Source organism: Scylla paramamosain, chromosome 7, assembly GCF_035594125.1.
Source record: "Scylla paramamosain isolate STU-SP2022 chromosome 7, ASM3559412v1, whole genome shotgun sequence".
Lineage (NCBI taxonomy): Eukaryota > Metazoa > Arthropoda > Malacostraca > Decapoda > Portunidae > Scylla > Scylla paramamosain.
The window spans coordinates 30,198,116-30,218,115 of NC_087157.1; the positions used below are offsets into that span (position 1 = coordinate 30,198,116).

Genomic DNA, 20,000 nt, shown 5'->3' on the forward strand with positions numbered 1-20,000 from the left:
ATATTTGTTTGGACCTCAAAAAAAGCATTTGACAAATTACCACATAGGATGGTGTTATGGTTGCTGAAAGTTATCAGAGGATTATGAGAAGGGCTGCTGAAGTGTATAGAGAACTTCTTGGAAGGTAGAGAGATGAGAACAGTAATTAAGGATCAAAGGTGAGCCTGGAAGAAAGTTTTAAGTGGGGTTTCACAGGGTTCTGTGTTGGCACTGGCAATGTTTGCTGTGTATATTCATGATATGCCAGAAGAAATAACAAGCTACATAAGTTTATTTGCAGATGATACAAAGTTATTGAGAAAAATAAAAAAAGAGAAAGATTGCATGGCACTTCAACAGAACCTAAACAAGATCTGGGAGTGGAGACAAAAGTGACAAATGGAAATCAATGCAAAGAAATGCAGTGCGATAGAATTTGGCAAGAGTGGCAAGAGACAGATGGGAGATTTCATTGGAGAATGAGAAAATCAGCAAAAGAACAGAAGAGAAAGATCTTGGTATAATAAATACTGATAAGCTGTCACCAGAGAAAGATATAATCAAAATTACAGGTGAAATCTATAACCTACTGAGAGAGATAAGGACAGCATTTACAAATCTGGATGAAAAAATGATAAAAAAAAATTGACTGTGACCATGATATGCCCAAGACTGGAGTATGCAGCCAAGGTGTGGTCACTTGGCACCAAGAAAGCTATAAGAAAATTGGAAGGGATACAAAGATCAGTAACAAAGTATGAGGGGTCTACTGTATGAAGAAAAACTGTCAAAGTTGGGCCTTATAATATTGGAAACAAGAAGAGAGAGAGGTGATCTGACTATATTGTACAATGATGACTGGAAAGGAAAAGTTGGATAGGAAGGACTTGGTGATGTGGAATACAAGAGTCTTGAGGGGACATAGTAGAAAACTGAAAAAGAATGCTAGTAGAAGAGATATTAAGAAAATAGCTTCCCACATAGAACCATGTAGGTCTGGAATGATTTGGACTGAGAAATCATTGATGCAAATATGATATATGATAAAGTTAGATAAAAATAAGTATGGAGATGGGATGGCACAAGCACAGCTCTTTTCCTGTATGTCACAACTAGGTAAGCACACACACACGCACACACACACACACACACACTAATTCAAGTCAGCACAAAGTGACAAATGGAGTACTGCAAGGATCTGTCTTGGCCCTATTATGTTTCAAATATATGTAAATGATATGATAGAGGATCTAAAGAGCTATATAAACCTGTTTGCTGATGAAGCAAAAATAAAGAAAATAATAAAGGATGAAAATGACTGCAAGGAGTTACAAAAGGATATTGTCAAGATACATGCATGGAGCCAAAGATGGAAACTAGAATTTAACACCAGAAAATGCCATGTCTTGGAAATAGCAAACAGTAAAAAAAGACCTTCATGGAAGTACAAAATGGGAGGAGAAATAATAACGAAAAGTAATGAAGAGAAAGATTTGGGAGTAATGATTTAGGACACACTATCACTTGAAAGACACATAAAAGGAATATTCGGCTCTACATACAGCTTGTTAACAAACATTAGGGTGGTGTTTAACTAATTAGATAAAGAAATTATGAAAAAAAAAATTATAACAAGCATATGTCCTAAATTGGAATATACAGTAGTTTAGGCTCCATGTAGAAAAAAAGATATACAGAAACTGGAGAGAATACAGATGATTGAGACAAAGATGGTACCAGAATTGAAAGATTTAAGCTATGAAGAAAGACTTGAAAGAATGGGTTTACCAGCACTACTAGAGAGAGGAGAAAGAGGTGGCCTGATGTACAATGTACAAATCAGTAAACAATATAGAAAGAATAGACAGATACAACTTGGTACTACAGATGGAGGAGGGAGAGAGACAGACAAGGGGGGCATGGGAAGAAAATAAAGAAGAGTGGATGTTCTAGCAACATCAAGAAATGCAGCTTCCCATACAGAACTATTGGAACCTGGAATGATTTGAAAGAAGAGATGGTTGTGGCAAACAGTGTACATATGTTTACAGAGAAATTGGATAAATATGGTTATGGAGACAGGACAAAAACTCTGGCTCGTGCTCTGTACAATACAACTAAGTAAAACTAGGTAAATACACACACACACACACACACACACACACACACACACACACACACACACACACACACACACTGCTATGGAAAATTCAAAATATAGGTGGTTTGCAAAGCAACACACTGAATTGGATTATAGACTTTTTGAGGGACAGAGAAATGAGAACAGTAATAAAGGGAGAAAAATCAGAATGGTGTAGAGTTACAAGTGGAGTACCACAGGGGACAGTCTTAGCCCCCGTAATGTTTCTAGAGTATGTCAACATTATGGTGGATGAGGTTGACAGTTATATAAGTCTGTTTGCAGACGATGTGAAATTATTGAAGAGTGGAAAACAATATGGATTATGAAATATTACAGAAAGATCTAAATAAGATATATAAATGGAGTAAGAAATGGGAAATGGAATTCAATGCAAAGAAATGCAAGGTGATGGAATTAGGAAAAAACAGAAGACTGACAAGTTCCTACACCATGGGAGAAGTGGAAATTAAGAAAACCAAAGAAGCAAAAGATTTTGGAATTACAATAAGTGATAATTTATCATCTGAAAAACATGTAAACAAAATGGTTGGGGAAACCTATGAGTTACTAAGAAAGATGAAAGGAGCATTTGCTTACATGGATGAGGAGATGATGAAAAAGCTGATGGAATATGTGATTCAACCAAAACTGGAATATACCACAATTGTTTGGTCACCCCATAATAAAAAGGAAATAAGAAAAATAGAGAGGATCCAAAGAGCTGCAACCAAATTGGTACCATGTGTGAGAGATTTAACCTATGAAGAAAGATTAAGGGGACTGAAGCTTCCATTATTACAAGAGAGAAGAGAAAGAGGGGACCTGATTGCTATATACAGAGCTTTAAAGGGTAAGGATCAAGTTGGCAAAGAAGACTTATTTGTGTGGGACTCAAGAGGACATAGAGTGAAATTGAGGAAAACAGCAAGTAGAAGAGATATCAACAAATATGGTTTCCCAAACAGAAGCATAGAAATATAGAACAGCTTAGATGAAACAGTGGTACAAGCAACAAATATTCATAAATTTAAAGTTAAGCTGGATGCTTATAGATATGGAGACAGGACAGCACAAGCATAGCTCTTTTCCTGTAAAACATGAGGTAAATACAACTAGGTAAATACACACACAGCAAACAAGAAAGCAAAACAGGGACAGAGAAATGAGAATAATAATTAAAGGTGAAAAATCAGAATGGTGTAAAGTTATAAGTGGAGTTCCACAAGGGTCAGTTCTGGCTCCTGAAATGTTCCTAGTATATATTAATGACATGGTGGATGAGGTTCACAGTTATATAAGTTTATTTGCAGACCAGAAGTTGTTGAAAAGAGTGGAAAATAATGTGGATGGTGAAATGTTACAGAAGAATCTGGATAAAATATGAGTGGAGTAGGAGATGAGAAATGGAATTTAATGCAGTGATGGAGCTAGGGAAGAGCAAAAGAAGACAGACAAGATCCTACACCATAGGGGATGTAGAAATTAAGAAAACCAAAGAAGAAAAAGATTTACGAATTACATTAAGCAATAATTTATCAACACAAAACATATAAACAATATTGTTGGGGAACCTATGAGTTACTGAGGAAGATGAAAAGGGCATTTACATACATGGATGAAAAAATTTAAAAAGTTGATAGAATCTATGATTCGACCTAGACTGGAATATGCTGCAAATGTTTGGTCACCTCATAATAAAAAAGATATAAGGAATATAGGAATGATTCAAAGAGCTGCAACCAAAATGGTTCCAAGTTTGAGAGATCTATCTTATGAAAATAGACTAGAGATTAGAACTTCCAATGTTACAGTAGAGAAAAGAAAGAGGAGACTTGATTGCTATATGCAGGGCTTTGAAGGGAGAGGACCAAGTTGACAAAGGAGACCTGTTTGTGTGGGACTCAAGACACAGGAGGACACGGTATAAAATTAAAGAAGACAGTGTGCATAAGAGACATCAAGAAGAATAGTTTCCTGAACTGAAGCATAGAAATATGAAACAATTTAGATGAAACAGTGGTTCAAGCAAGGAATATTCATGAATTTAAAGCTAAGCTGGACGTTTATAGATATGGAGACAGGACAACACAAGCATAGCTCTTTTCCTATGAAACACAACTAGGTAAATACACATTGACAACTGGAATGGGTTGGGTACAGCAGTGATGTTAGCAAGGAACATTCATACTTTTCATATACTGGTTAAGTTGAAAAATTGGTGTAGAGACACAACATAAGCTGGACTCAAATGATGTACACTGCAATTAGAGTAAATACAACAAGGTGAATGCACATACACATACCATTAGGGTACTGCACCACAGCCATAATGTCTTCATCCCTATGGCTGCCCTGAATGCGCACAGCATGTTGGTTGTTATTTGTATCAAGTTCAAACCTCATTTGGGAAGAGTTGTTGCCTGATACATCTGAAAATGACCACAATGATATATTTGAAATAACATAACAAAAAATAATAATAATTTAACTAAATTCAGTCAAATCAAATGATAATAATAACATACCAAAAATGTTACTGATAATTACACTTACCAGCTGGTCACCTGATAATAATTCATAACAGATCTAACCTATAATATGTAGTCTGTGTCAAGAACCAAGACAAAATCACTTTGCTTCCTCTACACCTTCTGTCCTCAGTGTTTTGGTAGGAGACCAACATGCTGGTCAGTGAAATAAGTCAGAGAATGAACCAATCAGCAGCCTTGAACATCACTCACTTTGTGTTACTATGTCTATGTGAGTGCAGGAAACATCACTCACTTTGTGTTACTATGTCTATGTGAGTGCAGGAAACAATGTGACAAAGACAGCTTTTGTGAAGCACCATGAATACTTATAAGCATAAATCAGAGAAATGTCTAGAAATACACAGGAACAATTACTAAACAAGGTAACAGGATTTGATGTCAAGATGTGCAGTGCTTAAAATAAAATAAAAGGAAAGAAAGGAATCAAAAAGCAGATGGGGATGGATGGACAGTATGGAGACAACTTTTGTTGTATAAGGGATTGAAGGATGTTATGGAACATCAAATAATAGTTCATTTGATGAGGAAAATGAAGAGCAGGAAAAATAGAGATTGTGGCAGAGAGGGCAAGACAAAATTGGTGTGAGAGGCCTTCACCTGTGCTTGAATCTGACACTAAGTACAAAATACAATGCCTTGTTGTGCACATGCACACACACACACACACACACACACATGGGATACTATGAGATTACTCCCCTCTCGTAAACCACAACTAAGTAAATAAAACTAGGTAAATACACACACACACACACACACACACACACACACACACACACACACACACACACACACCATTAACTGGACCTGGAAGAGGATAGCATCACCAGGAAGGGCCTAGGGATATGGTTTATAAGGTTTGAGTGAGTGAGGAAATAATGTTTTATTGATTGAAGGCTTAGGTGACTGGGCATCTAATGTAAACAAAGATGGTGTACATAATTTCAGATTCAAGTTCACCAAGGGGCGAAGTGAACTTTAACGGATTTAGAGACCAGGACCGAAATGAAAGTGAAATAGGGTTTTTGAAATGAGAAAAGTGAAAGTGATGCAGAACAGCAGATGAAGGAGATGAAAATAATGGTGGAAGTGGTAAAATCCCTTCAGGATAATTTTGGAGAGAGAGAGAGAAGAAAAAAAAAAAAAAAAAAAAAAAAAAAAAAAAAAAAAAAAAAAATTCGAGTTGAAATCAGAACTGGAGGAGATGAGTGAGAATATATATATATATATATATATATATATATATATATATATATATATATATATATATATATATATATATATATATATATATATATATATATATATATATATATATATATATATATATATATATATATATATATATATATATATATATATATATATATATATATATATATATATATATATATATATATATATATATATATATATATATATATATATATAGGTTAGGTTAGGAATTTAGGTTAGGAATTACAAAACATGGAGAAAGTATTGAAAGAAAATAAATATTTGAAAGCAAAGCTAATGAAAGGTGAAAACAGGGTGAGAGAGGAAGTCATGGATGAAGTGAAAGACTGGAAAAATGAAAATGGAAAAGCAAATGTAGACTTCAAGGAAATAACTGAAAATCAATTGAAATAAAAATAAAAATGTAGAAAAGGAAGTGGTAAAGGCAATGAAAACAATGAAGATTTGGTAAGATATGCAACAGATAAGAAGAAAAGTGTTATAGTTTATGAAGTAAAGGATAAAAATATAACATACAAATTGAGGAGAGAAAAAGAAGAGTAAAAAATAGTGAAGGATTTATTGAACAAATGAAATGATGAAGATGACACTAAATTCAAGGAAGAAGTGAAAGAAGTTGTTAGACTGGGGCCTTATCTGGAAGGCAAAACAAGACCTATGAAAATATGACTAATATCACAAGCAGCAGAAGAAATACTACAAAGAACATCCAAACTGAGAGAAATAGAAGACTGCAAAGATATATACATTAAAAAGAACATAAATTAAAAAAGGAAAAAAAATTGAAAGAAATGTATGGCGAGGCTAAAGAGCAAAATTAATCAAGATTAGAAGAAGAAGAAACTAAATTTTTGGAGAGATAAGGGAAAAAAAAAAAAAAAAAAAAAAAAAAAAAAAAAAAAAAAAAAAAAATGAAGGACAAAATGTGATGCATACCAACACAAATGGATTGGTACACAGAAAACAAGAATTACAAGACTATCTAAAAGAGAAATATCCGAAGGTAGTGTGTTTAATGGAAACAAAGCTTAAAAAAAAAAAAAAAAAAAAAAAAAAAAAAAAAAAAAAAAAAAAAAACAATCAATAACAATAATTACAATATATGGAGAAAAGGCAGGATTGGTATAAAGGAGAGGGAGGTGTAATGATAATGACAAAAAAAGAGGTGAAGACAAAAAGTAAAATGTGATGAAGGAAAAGCAGAATTAGTGAGTGCTAACTTTGAGGATTGTAATGGAGAAATACTGACAGTATTAACGAACTATTTACACCCAAAACAAATTTTTAGAACAAGGAAGAATATGAGAAAATAATAAAAGATACCATTCAGTGTTTGAATAAATTACTGTATTTGCCGGTGTATTAGATGCACCTCTGCATAAGATGCACCCCTAATTTACAAGGATGTTTTGTGGAAAAAAAAAAAAAAAAAAAAAAAAAAAAAAAAAAAAAAAAAATTGTTTCATCACCGTTATGGAAAAAAAAATCATAGTGTGCTTGTGTGTATTTACCTAGTTGTGACATACAGAAAAAGAGCTGTGCTTGTGCTGTCTCATCTCCATATCTATTTTTATCTAACTTTGTCTTAAATTCATTTATTGTATTTGCATCAATGACTTCTTTGTCCAAATCATTCCAAACCTCCACAGTTCTAAGTGGGAAACTATTTTTCTTAACACCTCTTCTATAAGCATTTTTTTTTCTTTTTTTTGCCATGTCCCCTCAAAAATCTTGTATACCATGTCACCAAGTCCTTCCTATTCAAGTTTTCCATTCCAGTCATCACTCCGTACAGTGTGATCAAGTCACAAGGTTATAAGACTCTTTATACAGTAGACTCCTCAAACCTGGAGGTAACTTTGCTGTTGTTCTTTGTATCCCTTCTAATTTTCTTATAGATTTCTTAGTGCTAAGTGACCACATCACAGCTGCATACTCCAATCTTAGGCATATCATGGTCACAATCAATTTTTTTTTTATCATTTGCTCATCCAGTTGTGTAAATGCTGTCCTTATGTTTCTCAGTAGGTTATAGGTTTCACCTCTAATCTCATCCAGTTGTGTAAATGCTGTCCTTATGTTTCTCAGTAGGTTATAGGTTTCACCTCTAATCTTGTTTATGTGTTTCTCTGATGACAGCTTATCAGTGATAATTACACCAATGTCTCTTTCTTCTGTTCTTTTGCTGATTCTCTCATTCCCAATGAATAATTTCCCATCTGTCTCTTGTCACTCTTCAAAAATTTCATAGCACTGTATTTCTTTGCACTGAATTCCATCTGCCACCTTTGGCTCCACTCCCAGATTTTGTTTAGCTTCTGTTGAAGTGCTATGCAATCTTCCTTTTTTTATTTTTCTCAATAATTTTGTATCATCTGCAAATAAGCTAATGTAGCTTGTCATTTCTTCTGGCAAATCATTTGTGTACACAGCAAACATTACTGGTGCCAACACAGAAACCTGTAGAACCCCACTTAAAAATTTCTTATGAGATATGAGATAGTGATAGTGTTGGAGGTCATCAAGAGAGCCACAGATGGTTCAGGATAACTCCTGAACACCAAAAACTGTTTGTTTACATCGAGGCTTTTCAATAAGATCACATTTACCTTATTTCAATGATTGAATTACTGTCTTATACTTTGTCTCTCTCTTCCAATTATATAAAAATGAAGTAAATATTTATAGAAACTATAAATTAGTAATTGATGGCAGCTTTTGCTATATCTTTTAATGATTGAAATCAGGTAACTTGTTTAAGAACTGAATTATGGTAGCACAACCGAAGCAATAATGTGTTAAAAATTTTGTTAAAAAAAACGATTTGTTCAAAAAGGGAGGTGTTTGGTAACTGAGGTTCCACTGTATATGTAAATGATATGACAGAGGATCTAAATAGTTATGTGAACCTGTTTGCTGATGATGCAAAAATAATGAAAATGATAAAGGATGATAATGACTGCAAGGAGTTGCAAAAGGATATTGACAAGATACATGCATGGAGCCAAAGATGGAAATTAGAATTTAATGCCTGAAAATGCCACATGCTGGAAATGAGAAAAAGTAAAAAAGACACCATCATGGAATTACAAAATGAGAGGAGAAATAATAATGAAGAAAAAAAGATTCTGAAGTAATGATTCAGGACACTATTACCTGAAAGGCACATAAATGGGATATTTGGCTCTTCACTACAACTTGTTAACAAACAATAGGATGGCATTCAACTATTTGGATAGAGAAATGATGAAAATTATAACAAGCATGATATGACTTAAACTGGAATAAGCAACAGTAGTTTGGGCTCCACAGAGAATAAAAGATATACAGAAACTGAAAAGAATACAGAGGATAGCGACAAAGGTTGTACCAGAATTGAAAGATTCAAGCTATGAAGAAAGATTTGAAGAGATAGGATTACCAACACTACAAGAAGAGAAGAGAAAGAGGAGACCTGATAACAATGTATAAATTAGTAAACAATATAGAAAGAATAGACAGAAATGACTTGGTACTGCAGGTGGAAGAGGGAGAGAGACATATGAAGGGGCATGAGAAGAAAATAAAGAAGAGTGGATGTTTGAGTGACATCAAGATATACAGCTTCCTTTGTCAAACTAGTGAAATCTGTAATGATTTGAAGGAAGAGGTAGGACTGTACACATGCTTAAAGAGAAACTGAATAAATATGGATATGGAGACAGGATAATATAAGCTTTGGCTCATACCCTGTACAATACAACTAGGTAAACACACACAAATACACAACATATGCAAACACACACACACACACACACACACACACACACACACACAGGATTATCTCCAAGGTAGGGAAATGAGTACAGTAATCAGAGATAATAAATCTAGTTGGTGTGAAGTAACAAGCGGAGTACCACAAGGGTCTGTGTTGACACCTATAATGTTTCAGGTCTACATAAATGATATGACGGTGGGTTTAAATAGCTACATTAACATGTTTGCAGATGATGCAAAATTGATTAAAGTAATAAAGAACCAAGAGGATTGTGAGGAACTACAGAGGGATATTGATAGAATTTATGAATGGAGTAAACGATGGAAATTAGAATTTAATATAAAGAAGTGCCATGTAATGGAGATGGGAAGAAGTAAAAGGAGACCTTCATGGGAGTATAAGATAGGAGGAATCACAATACCAAAGAGCAAAGAAGAAAAAGACTTGGGAGTAATAATTCAAGACATGCTATCACCAGAAAAACACATCAATGGAATATTTGGCTCTACATATAATTTGCTAGCAAATATCAGGGTGGCATTTAATTACCTAGACAAAGAAATGATGAAGAAAATTATAACACACATGATACGCCCCAAACTGGAATACGCACCAGTGGTATGGTCTCTACACAAGAAGAAAGATATAAGGAAATTGGAAAGGATACAAAGAACAGCTACGAAAATGATACCTGAATTGGAAGACCTAAGTTACGAGGAAAGACTAGAAGAAATTGGATTACCAACACTGCAAGAAAGGGAAAGAGGAGACCTGATAACAATGTTCAAATTAGTAAACAGCATGGAGAAGATAGTCAGAGATGATCTAGTTGTAAAAGTGGAGGAAGGAGATAGACGTACAAGGGGACATATGAAGAAATTAAAGAAGAGTCATTGTTTGGGAGATATTAAGAAATACAGCTTTCCGCATCGAACGGTTGAAATATGGAATAACTTAAAAGAAGAGGTGGTTGCGGCAAAGAGTGTGCACATGTTTAAAGAGAGATTGGACAAATTCGTGGACAAATTCGGGTATGGAGACAGGACTAATTGAGCTTTGGCTCGGACCCTGTACTATACAACTAGGTAAATACAACTAGGTAAACACACACACACACACACACACACACACACACACTAATCCCTCACACCTAGGGAAGATTAACACTCTCAGACAGAAAATTTCAGATTGGTTACCTAGTTAGCCATAAAGCATGGCTGACGGTATACTTTATTGCAAAATAGATAACTCCTGGAATATATGCTCTTCAAAAGCTAACAGTCATTACAGTAAGACACTTACGAGAATCTTCTTTGGTTAGTTTGAAGTCTTTGTAGTTCCAGGTCTTGAGGTGGCTGGTGGAGATGGAGGACACTTTATCTTGGGCGAGACAAGTGAAGTGCAGGGCATCATCAGAGGCACCACTGTGTACAATCACCAATTCCCCAACCACACCTGTTAATCAATGATAACACCACACTTCTTAGTCACAGAATACTTTCAGTTTGATATTGTAGAACACAAGAATATAAATTATGGAAAAGAGTAAAAAGCCTGTGCCTCACATATATCTAAGTACATGCATACCAATATCCACTTTTCATCCCTCTCTATAAATCTTTTTACTCACTATGCACTAACAACCAAATAACTGAGTCCATTCTGGTTATCTACCATGCTATTTGATAGCCAGTTGCTTCCTATCTCCTTTTGAAATTTAATTACAAGTTGACCATCAATACCTCTCTTAATCTGCCATATTTTCTGGAAGCTATGTTCTTTACCAAAACATAAAACATACCATGGCTGTGCATGGACACATATGGCATTACATTCATAGCATAGCAATGCTGTTGTATGATTTTCATCCCATGTCAAAATTGCTACCTTTGGAAATGTCAGAAGAGACCATCAAAATATCTACCAGGTGCTTTATATATTCTACATATTATCAACATCTGTATGGAGATATGTTAGCATATTACTAGTCATGTTATCTATGGAGTGCTAGGATAGAATTGGAACAAGAAAACAGGAGCAATGACAGATAACAGAACACTAAAATACAATTTTTCTGCAAGTGTAAAAATCCTACCATTAAGTTTTATATTCACAAATTTCATTATCAACATCTGTATGGAGTTACAATGACAAATAAAGCAAGTAAACAAGAATAATCAGTGCTCCCAGGAGAGGTTTTGATGGTAGGAGCAAATTTCCATGACACCAGTTATCTATTCAAGAAGCCTCACACTATATTTACCAAGTTTACCTAGGTGTGTGTGTGTGTGTGTGTGTGTGTGTGTGTGTGTGTGTTTTACCTAATTATGATATATGGAAGAGGAGCTAAATTCGTACTGTCTGGTCTTCATAGCTGTTTTTATCCAACTTTTCCTTAAAGTCATGAATATTTCTAGCACATACCACTTTCCCCTCCAGTCCATTCCATGCCACAATGCTTCTATGAGGGAAGCTAAACTTCTTTATGTCCCTTCTGTAGGTGGTTGCTTTTAATTTCTTCCATGTCCCCTTGTTTCTTTTTTGTACATTACAAATAGATCTTCCCTATCTAGTTTTTCCATCCCACTCAGAAATCTATAAAGTGCAATCATGTCACCTCTCTCTCATCTCTTTTCCAAGGTTGGGAGTTACATCCTAGCTAGTCTCTCCTAGTATGGCAGATCTTGCAATTCTGGAGTCATCTTGGTTGCTGCTCTCTGTACATCTTCCAATTTCCTTATGTGCTTTTTTTTTTTTTGCGTGGTGATCAATACTGCTGCATATTCTAATCTCGGGTGTATCATTGTGGTGATTATTTTTCCTCATCATTTCTTCATCTAGATAAGCAAAAGCAACTCTTATATTTCTTAGTAGGATGAGAGTTTCACCTGTTATATTATTAATATGTTTTTCTGGTTATAATTCCCTGAGAATATTACTCCCAGATCTTTTCCTCTGTTGTCTTATTGTTTCATTCCCTATCTTATATTTACAACTGTACCTTCTGTCACTTTTTCCAAACCCCATCTTTTTACACTTTCAACCAAGAAATTTAATTTGCTATCTGTTGCTCCACTCCCACACCCTGACTAGATCTCTTTGCAATTCTTTACAATCTGCAATTTCATTTACTGTTCTCATAAGTTTTGCTCTCAGTGACTCCCCCCAAACACCATCGCTACTGCACAACTGCATTTTTCCAGTAGCTTCTCCAAGCATCAAGATGTCTAATTGTTATATGATCACCTTCATTTTGGCAGTAAAAGGGTTGCTCCTATCTGCATCTCTCTGTAAGGCTTCCCTCACTAGATCAGTCTAAACAGTATCTTCTGATGAGTTCTGTGTCACTAAGTTCATTCAATACATCCTTTCTGAATAAATAATTTGTGAACTGGAGATGTTGTGAAGCAGCCATCTTGGCTGTGGGAACGTTTGTCATAATCCATTAAGACAGTGTACACTGTTGTTTGGGAACAGATTAATCCATTTTACATTGACTCCTATGGGGAAAATTGTTTCAGTTTTCGAACATCTTGTATTTTGAACAGCATTCAGGAACAAATTAAGTTCAAGAATTGAGGTTCCACTGTATATATATATATATATATATATATATATATATATATATATATATATATATATATATATATATCAGAGAGAGAGAGAGAGAGAGAGAGAGAGAGAGAGAGAGAGAGAGAGAGAGAGAGAGAGAGAGAGAGAGAGAGAGAGAGAGAGAGAGAGAGAGAGAGAGAGAGAGAGAGAGAGAGAGAGAGAGAGATTCTGGAAATAGGTAAATAAATAAAGCTTTGCTTTGAGAATCCCTGCTTCAATCAGTACTTACAAAAGTCAGAATCTAACTTACCTTCTACCTTCTCTGTACTCTCCACTTTGTAGACTCTGAATGGCCTTGTACTGTGGGAGAGAGAGAGAGAGAGAGAGAGAGAGAGAGAGAGAGAGAGAGAGAGAGAGAGAGAGAGAGAGAGAGAGAGAGAGAGAGAGAGAGAGAGAGAGAGAGAGAGAGAGAGAGAGAGAGAGAAAAAAAAAACTTTTATAGCATGTAATAAAGAGGTGATTTTTAAAACAGAAAAGGCCAATAAGAAAAGGTTAGTTGCATAAGGAAAAAATATAGTTGAGCACTACAATCCAGAAATTAATTTTACTGAATGAAAACAATGGAAAACATGTTATATAAACAATTCAGTCCTAATCTATTCAATAACTGTCTCTTGTTCTAATCTCTGTTTTGCACAATACATAGTACAATACTGCCAGTGTCACCTTCTTTTTTTGGCTTTTGAGACTATTCGGTTCTTGGCTGTGCCCAACACATGGTTAGCCAAGTCTGCTTGACATGTGATGCTGATGCTGGTATCTAGACTGGTGATGACCCCTGCATGCAATGCTGCCAAGCATATATCTGATTCCTGAAATTAAGAAGGCATAGCTGCATTAGCAATAAGAGGGCTGCATTACTAGGGCTTGAGAAAGGTAAACATAATGCAACACATCCAGCAAGACCCCAAGAAATTAAGCTAATATGAGGAATACTAGGGCTTGAGAAAGAGGAACTTAACAATGCAACACATCTTGCAAAGCTCTCCTTAAGCTTTTCAATTTCTAAGGACCCTTTCACATGATGCTATGGATGACGGAAACTGGTTAGCCCAATGTGGAATGGTCAGGTTGCTGTAACTGGAAGCAATAAGTAATCACACACTACTGTCAGTTCATATTATTTGTGCTTTTTCGGGTGTGCTCCCTCACTTAAGTATCTCAATTTATTATCCTGCTGGTCTATCTAGGCAGAATACAAATATGATAATATAACAAAATATTTTCCATCATTAGAGATTACAGAGCAATGAGAAACTTGTAGGGAGCATCTCTGGTAGCTGACCAGGTCACAGGTCACTCAGAAAGTTAAATGTTCTATCCTGTGTATAGCTTTTTAAGACTTGTCCCATTTCATCATCTGTGCAAATACAATCCATTCTGCAGAGTATTTTAGCAAGCATTAGTTGTATCAATGACAGTGTGTGTGTGTGTGTGTGTGTGTGTGTGTGTGTGTGTGTGTGTGTGTGTGTGTGTGTGTGTGTGCACACAGACAGATGTATGCACGTCTGCAAAATACATAGTTCTGTTGTGACAATGTCTAGGTATAGTGTGATGACTGAGCTGTGCATGTAGTCCTGTCCTGGTGCCCTTATAGGTCCATTGTGATGATGTCCCCAGATGCATCAAATAAATGTCAATTACCTATTAGCTTTGCTGTAACATTCAATTATGGCAGTCTTGCCAATGTCATAACATACCTTGTCATGATAACATCATGACAGACCTGTAACACCAACAATTGTGTCATGGTAGACTGACACGTGTTACAAAACCACAATGATAACGTAACAGTATTACAGATTTTTATACTTAAAAGGGTGGAGACTACCACAGTCTTTGGTGAAAATCTTTCACCCCACTCAACTGTTGGAAGTTTGAAATGCAAAAGCTAGATGCAATGTATTTTGAGGGATGATGTAACTTGCTAAAGTGAAAGTAACGTCTCTCTCTCTCTCTCTCTCGTACATTTTTTCCTTTCTCCCTCTCTCCTCTTTGGGCTATACATGCCTTTATACATATAATTTATTAAAATGGCTGGCTGAAAGCATAAGACAGGTAAGTTTGTCTATTTATGGACTTAATGTAATGACTACTTATGCTCAAAAAAAAAGAAAAAAAATAAAATAAAATAAAATAAAATAAATAAAATAAAATAAAAAAAATAAATAAATAAAAAAAATAAATAAAAAAAATAAAAAATAAAATAAATAAATAAATAAATAAATAAATAAATATATATATATATATATATATATATATATATATATATATATATATATATATATATATATATATATATATATATATATATATATATATATATATATATATATATATATATATATATACATACACACACACACACACACACACACACACACAGGTCCTTCAATTCGAACAACTCCCAATTCGAACAGGGTTGGCAAACAAATTTTGTTCCCTCCAATTTGGAGTGTTTGCTATGGAATAAGTTGCTGGTGATTGCTGGCTGTTTATGTAGGGGTCAGTTAATGCTCCTACAATTCCCTGGAAAACATTCTAAAACTGCCCCTTGTGATACATCTTGATGCACAGTACTTAAATGCTACAAAACATTAATCCTAAGTGTTTATGCTAACAGTATCTGATGATACACATTCTACAGAACAATTATAAGCTAATTACTCGTAACTAGGCTCTCAGTGTTCTTACATTTATTTCTAGTCTCCTGCTACATATTTAATTGAAATATTTTCCATTAGTTTCTACATGGATTAATGTTTTATCTGGCAAATCCCCAAAAGAGTCGAGCAAGTATTGTTTGTGCTGAAGGGATATTGTGATGGTCAAAACTGTGTGGAGATGAAAAGACTGGCTGATATCAAACACACTGACTTCTCAAAAACACCCAACAAACCTAAGGCAGGAGATATGACTTTATAGTGCTGTTGTAATGCCCCAGTCTATACATGTTGTGGTTGATTGCACAAACATATCAGGAAAAAAAAAATCAAAGTGTGAAAGGATGGGTTATATTTCCAAAGAAGAAAGTGGCAACTCTGGGAAGACATTGGGAGACAGGCAGGAGGAGGAAGTAGGTACCTGCCGTAATGATAATTACTCCCAGTGAGGTCTAAAGCACTGGATCAGGGGGTGCTGTGAACTTATCATTAAACCCAGCTGTGACCTCACTGTTGTCCTTTGTGTCTCACAACACAAGGGGGCAGTCACAGCCTACCCTCTAAAGACAACTCTCTTCCTCCACACAAAACTACAAGCACCTAATAACACACACACCCTTCACTCAAAAATTCAGAATTATCATGATGACTTCTACACCAGCCTACACCACTAATGTCCCCAGGTCGGACTGCTCTTCTGATAATGACCCTAAGTGTCTTGACACCCACCTCAACTTTTTCTTCATTAACTTCCGCAACATTCGCAGTCTAAGATCTAATTTTCAATCTTTAGAACACCACTTCTCCTCTTCTAAATCTCATCTTCTTTTCCTCACTGAAATGCAGGTGTCTGAGGCAACTGACAGTAGCCCATTTTCTGTTCCCTCCTACTTTCTTTATCTTCATTTTCAATCCAAAGCTGGATGATGCATTTATGTGAGCAATGACTTAAACTGCTCTCATGCCCATGCTCTTGAATCTTCCAAGTTTTCCACCAACTGGCTATGACTACAGAGTCACCCTCAAACTACATTTGTGCTGTATATCCCTCACCTAACTCCTCTGACTATAAGAAATTCTTTGACTACTTAACTTCCAAAGTGGAGCACATTCTGACTCTCTTCCCTTTTGCAGAGACCTCCGTTCTTGAAGACTTCAATGTTCACCACCAGCTTAGGCTTTCCTCTCCCTTCACTGACCATCCTGGTGAATTAGCCTTTAACTTTGCTATCCTCCACAACCTAGAGCAATTGGTGCAACACCCTACTCGTTTTCCTGACTGTCTTGGAGATACACCCAACATTCTTGACCTTTTCCTGACCTCTAATCCTCCTGCTTATGCTGTCACCCTCTCTTCTCAGTTGGGCTCCTTCGATCACAATCTCATATCTGTATCCTGTCTTATTGCTCCAGTTCCTCCTCAAGATCCCCCTAAGCGAAGGTGCCTCTGGTGTTTTGCCTCTGCTAGTTGGGGGGGACCTGAGGAGGTATTTTGCTGATTTTACTTGGAATGACCACTGCTTCCATGTCAGAGACCTATCTTTGTGTGCTGAGCACATAACAAGAGGTGATAGTGTCGGGCATGGAGGCGTACATTCCTCACTCTTTTTCTCGACCTAAACCTTCCAAGCCTTGGTTTAACACAGCTTGTTCTTGTGTTATACATGATAGAGACGTGGCCCACAGAAGGTACTTAAGCCTTCCATCACCAGAATCTCATGCACTTTGTAGTTCTGCCTGGAACCATGCCAAGTCTGTTCTCCAACTAGCCAAAAACTCCTCCATTAATAGAAAGTGTCAAAATCTTTCAAGATCTAACTCCCCTTGTGACTTCTGGCATCTAGCCAAAAATATCTCCAATAACTTTGCTTCTCCTTTCCCTCTTTTATTTCAATCAGATGACACCATTACTATCACATCTATTTCTAAAGCTGAACTCATTACTGAAGTCTTTGTTAAAAATACTATCTTGGGCGATTCTGGGCTTGTTCTTCCCTCTCCTCCACCCTCGGACTACTTCATGCTACCTATTAAAATTCTTCGCAATGATGTTTTCCATGTCCATAAGCCCTTGGAAGGCTTATGGACCTGACGGAGTCCCTCCTATTGTTCCACAAAACTGCCTCCATGCTTGCACCTTGCCTAGTCAAACTCTTTCAACTCTGTCTGTCAACATCTACCTTTCCTTCTTGCTGGAAGTTTGCCTACATTCAGCCTGTGCCTAAAAAGGGTGACCGTTCTAATCCCTCAAACTACCGTCCAATTGCTTTAATTTCCTGCCTATCTAAAGTTTTTGAATCTATCCTCAACAGGAAGATTCTTAAACATCTATCACTTCACAACCTTCTATCTGATCGCCAATATGGGTTCAGGATGAGGATAACGAATTCCTTTAAGAGGGAGGTTTCAAGACACTTATCTTTCAGTTTTTGACTACCGCTTTGGACTCTTTCTTGGGACTGGCATCTTAGAGATTTTTTTTTTATTAAATTTTTGTTGCCCTTGGCCAGTGTCCCTCCTATGTATATATATATATATATATATATATATATATATATATATATATATATATATATATATATATATATATATATATATATATATATATATATATATATATATATATATATATATATATACAGTGGCGGCTCGTGACTGTTACTGATGGGGGGCTGTCTCACATTCAGACAAATAAATGGGCAGACACATTCAGACAAATAAAATAATGGGCGACCTGCTTGTTTAATTGCTACCTTCTCTTGAAGTGTTAACTGTGAAAAACTGAGTTCTTTCAATGCAGAAACCGTCTTTGTTTCTTGTGCCATTTTGCAAAATACTGCTAGGCCTACCTGGGAAAAGAGAAAAAATTACTATTTTATACGATGTTTCTGTGATTTTACACCATCTATGATAATCAAGATTGACCACAAGCCATCACTGATCAATAATATTTTAAAATCATCCCTGACAAATTGAAAAACACGATCGAAAATAAGACCGACGCAATAACTCTCACCTAGCCACAACAACGGCCGAGACGAGACTGCGCTGGACGCAGTCCACACTCACCATTCCGCCCGGGAAGCCTCCCCCCATTTCCCACCCCCCCCCCGGCTTTCGTATCATTAAATGGTAAATAATTTCCGTACTTCCTCATTGTTTTGCAGTATTTTTCTTTCATATAAACATATGAGAATTGGTGTTTTCATGTGAATGATAGTCAAACATAAATAAATTAACATTATTTTCGTGAAACCTAGAAATCCACTGGGGGGGACTGCAGTCTCGCAGTCCCTATTGACGAGCCGCTACTGTGTGTGTATATATATATATATATATATATATATATATATATATATATATATATATATATATATATATATATATATATATATATATATATATATATAATGATGTAAACAGACATGCGGCAACTTAGGGAAGGTGTTGGGAGACACAATGTTAACAATCATCAGTGTCCTGCTAAAATTTGGCAACAAAACATGCTTGTTTCTTTTATATGCACCAGGGTTTATATAAGGGTAGGATAACTGTATAACTTAAATGGATAAAGTAAGGTCATATAGAGAGGAAGAAAAAAATATATATATTGTCCTAGATGATTATACATCCCAGACCCGAGATAACGTGCATAGTATTTAGCTTGTTTTGCCATATTTCTTCCTCTCTGTTTGATGATAGTGGCTAAAAATGTTTCTAGTATTTTATTTGGTTTGATAACACATTTTTCTTTTTTTTTCAGATGACCAAATTTTGTGTAAAATTCAATCAACTGGTGAATCTCGCAGCTTTTCCGGACCATAGTGAACACAAACAACCTTTCAAGCAACACCGTTCTTTCAGTTCTTGCATTCCTCCTCCCCCCTTCCTTCCACTCCTCTGCCTTCTCCCCCATCCCTCCCCATATCCTTCATCTCTCTCTCTCTCTCTCTCTCTCTCTCTCTCTCTCTCTCTCTCTCTCTGTAATTTACTCTTCCCTGCATGTTCCTTCCTCTTATTGTTCTTTTCCTCTCTCTTTCGTCTGGTCTCACACCTCC

General features: G+C 35.7%; 1 protein-coding gene across 12 annotated transcripts in view; it reads right to left on the reverse strand.

The window, feature by feature from the left end:
- The window catches only part of LOC135102341 (receptor-type tyrosine-protein phosphatase U-like), a 158,066-nt gene that overhangs the window by 104,031 nt on the left and 34,035 nt on the right, over positions 1–20,000 (reverse strand). For 11 of the 12 annotated variants that reach the window (XR_010269620.1, XM_064007427.1, XM_064007426.1 and 8 more), the window contains exons 5-8: positions 13,946–14,091; positions 13,530–13,579; positions 10,970–11,122; positions 4,426–4,551 (exon numbers count right to left, since the gene is read on the reverse strand). Coding sequence is in view for 11 of the 12 variants with exons in the window: in XM_064007427.1 (XP_063863497.1) it covers positions 4,426–4,551; positions 10,970–11,122; positions 13,530–13,579; positions 13,946–14,091 (475 nt within the window). In the remaining variant the exon portion in view is untranslated. Of the gene's footprint in view, positions 1–4,425; positions 4,552–10,969; positions 11,123–13,529; positions 13,580–13,945; positions 14,092–18,695; positions 18,783–20,000 lie in introns of those variants that run through there. The other variant, XM_064007430.1, reaches the window with a different exon arrangement.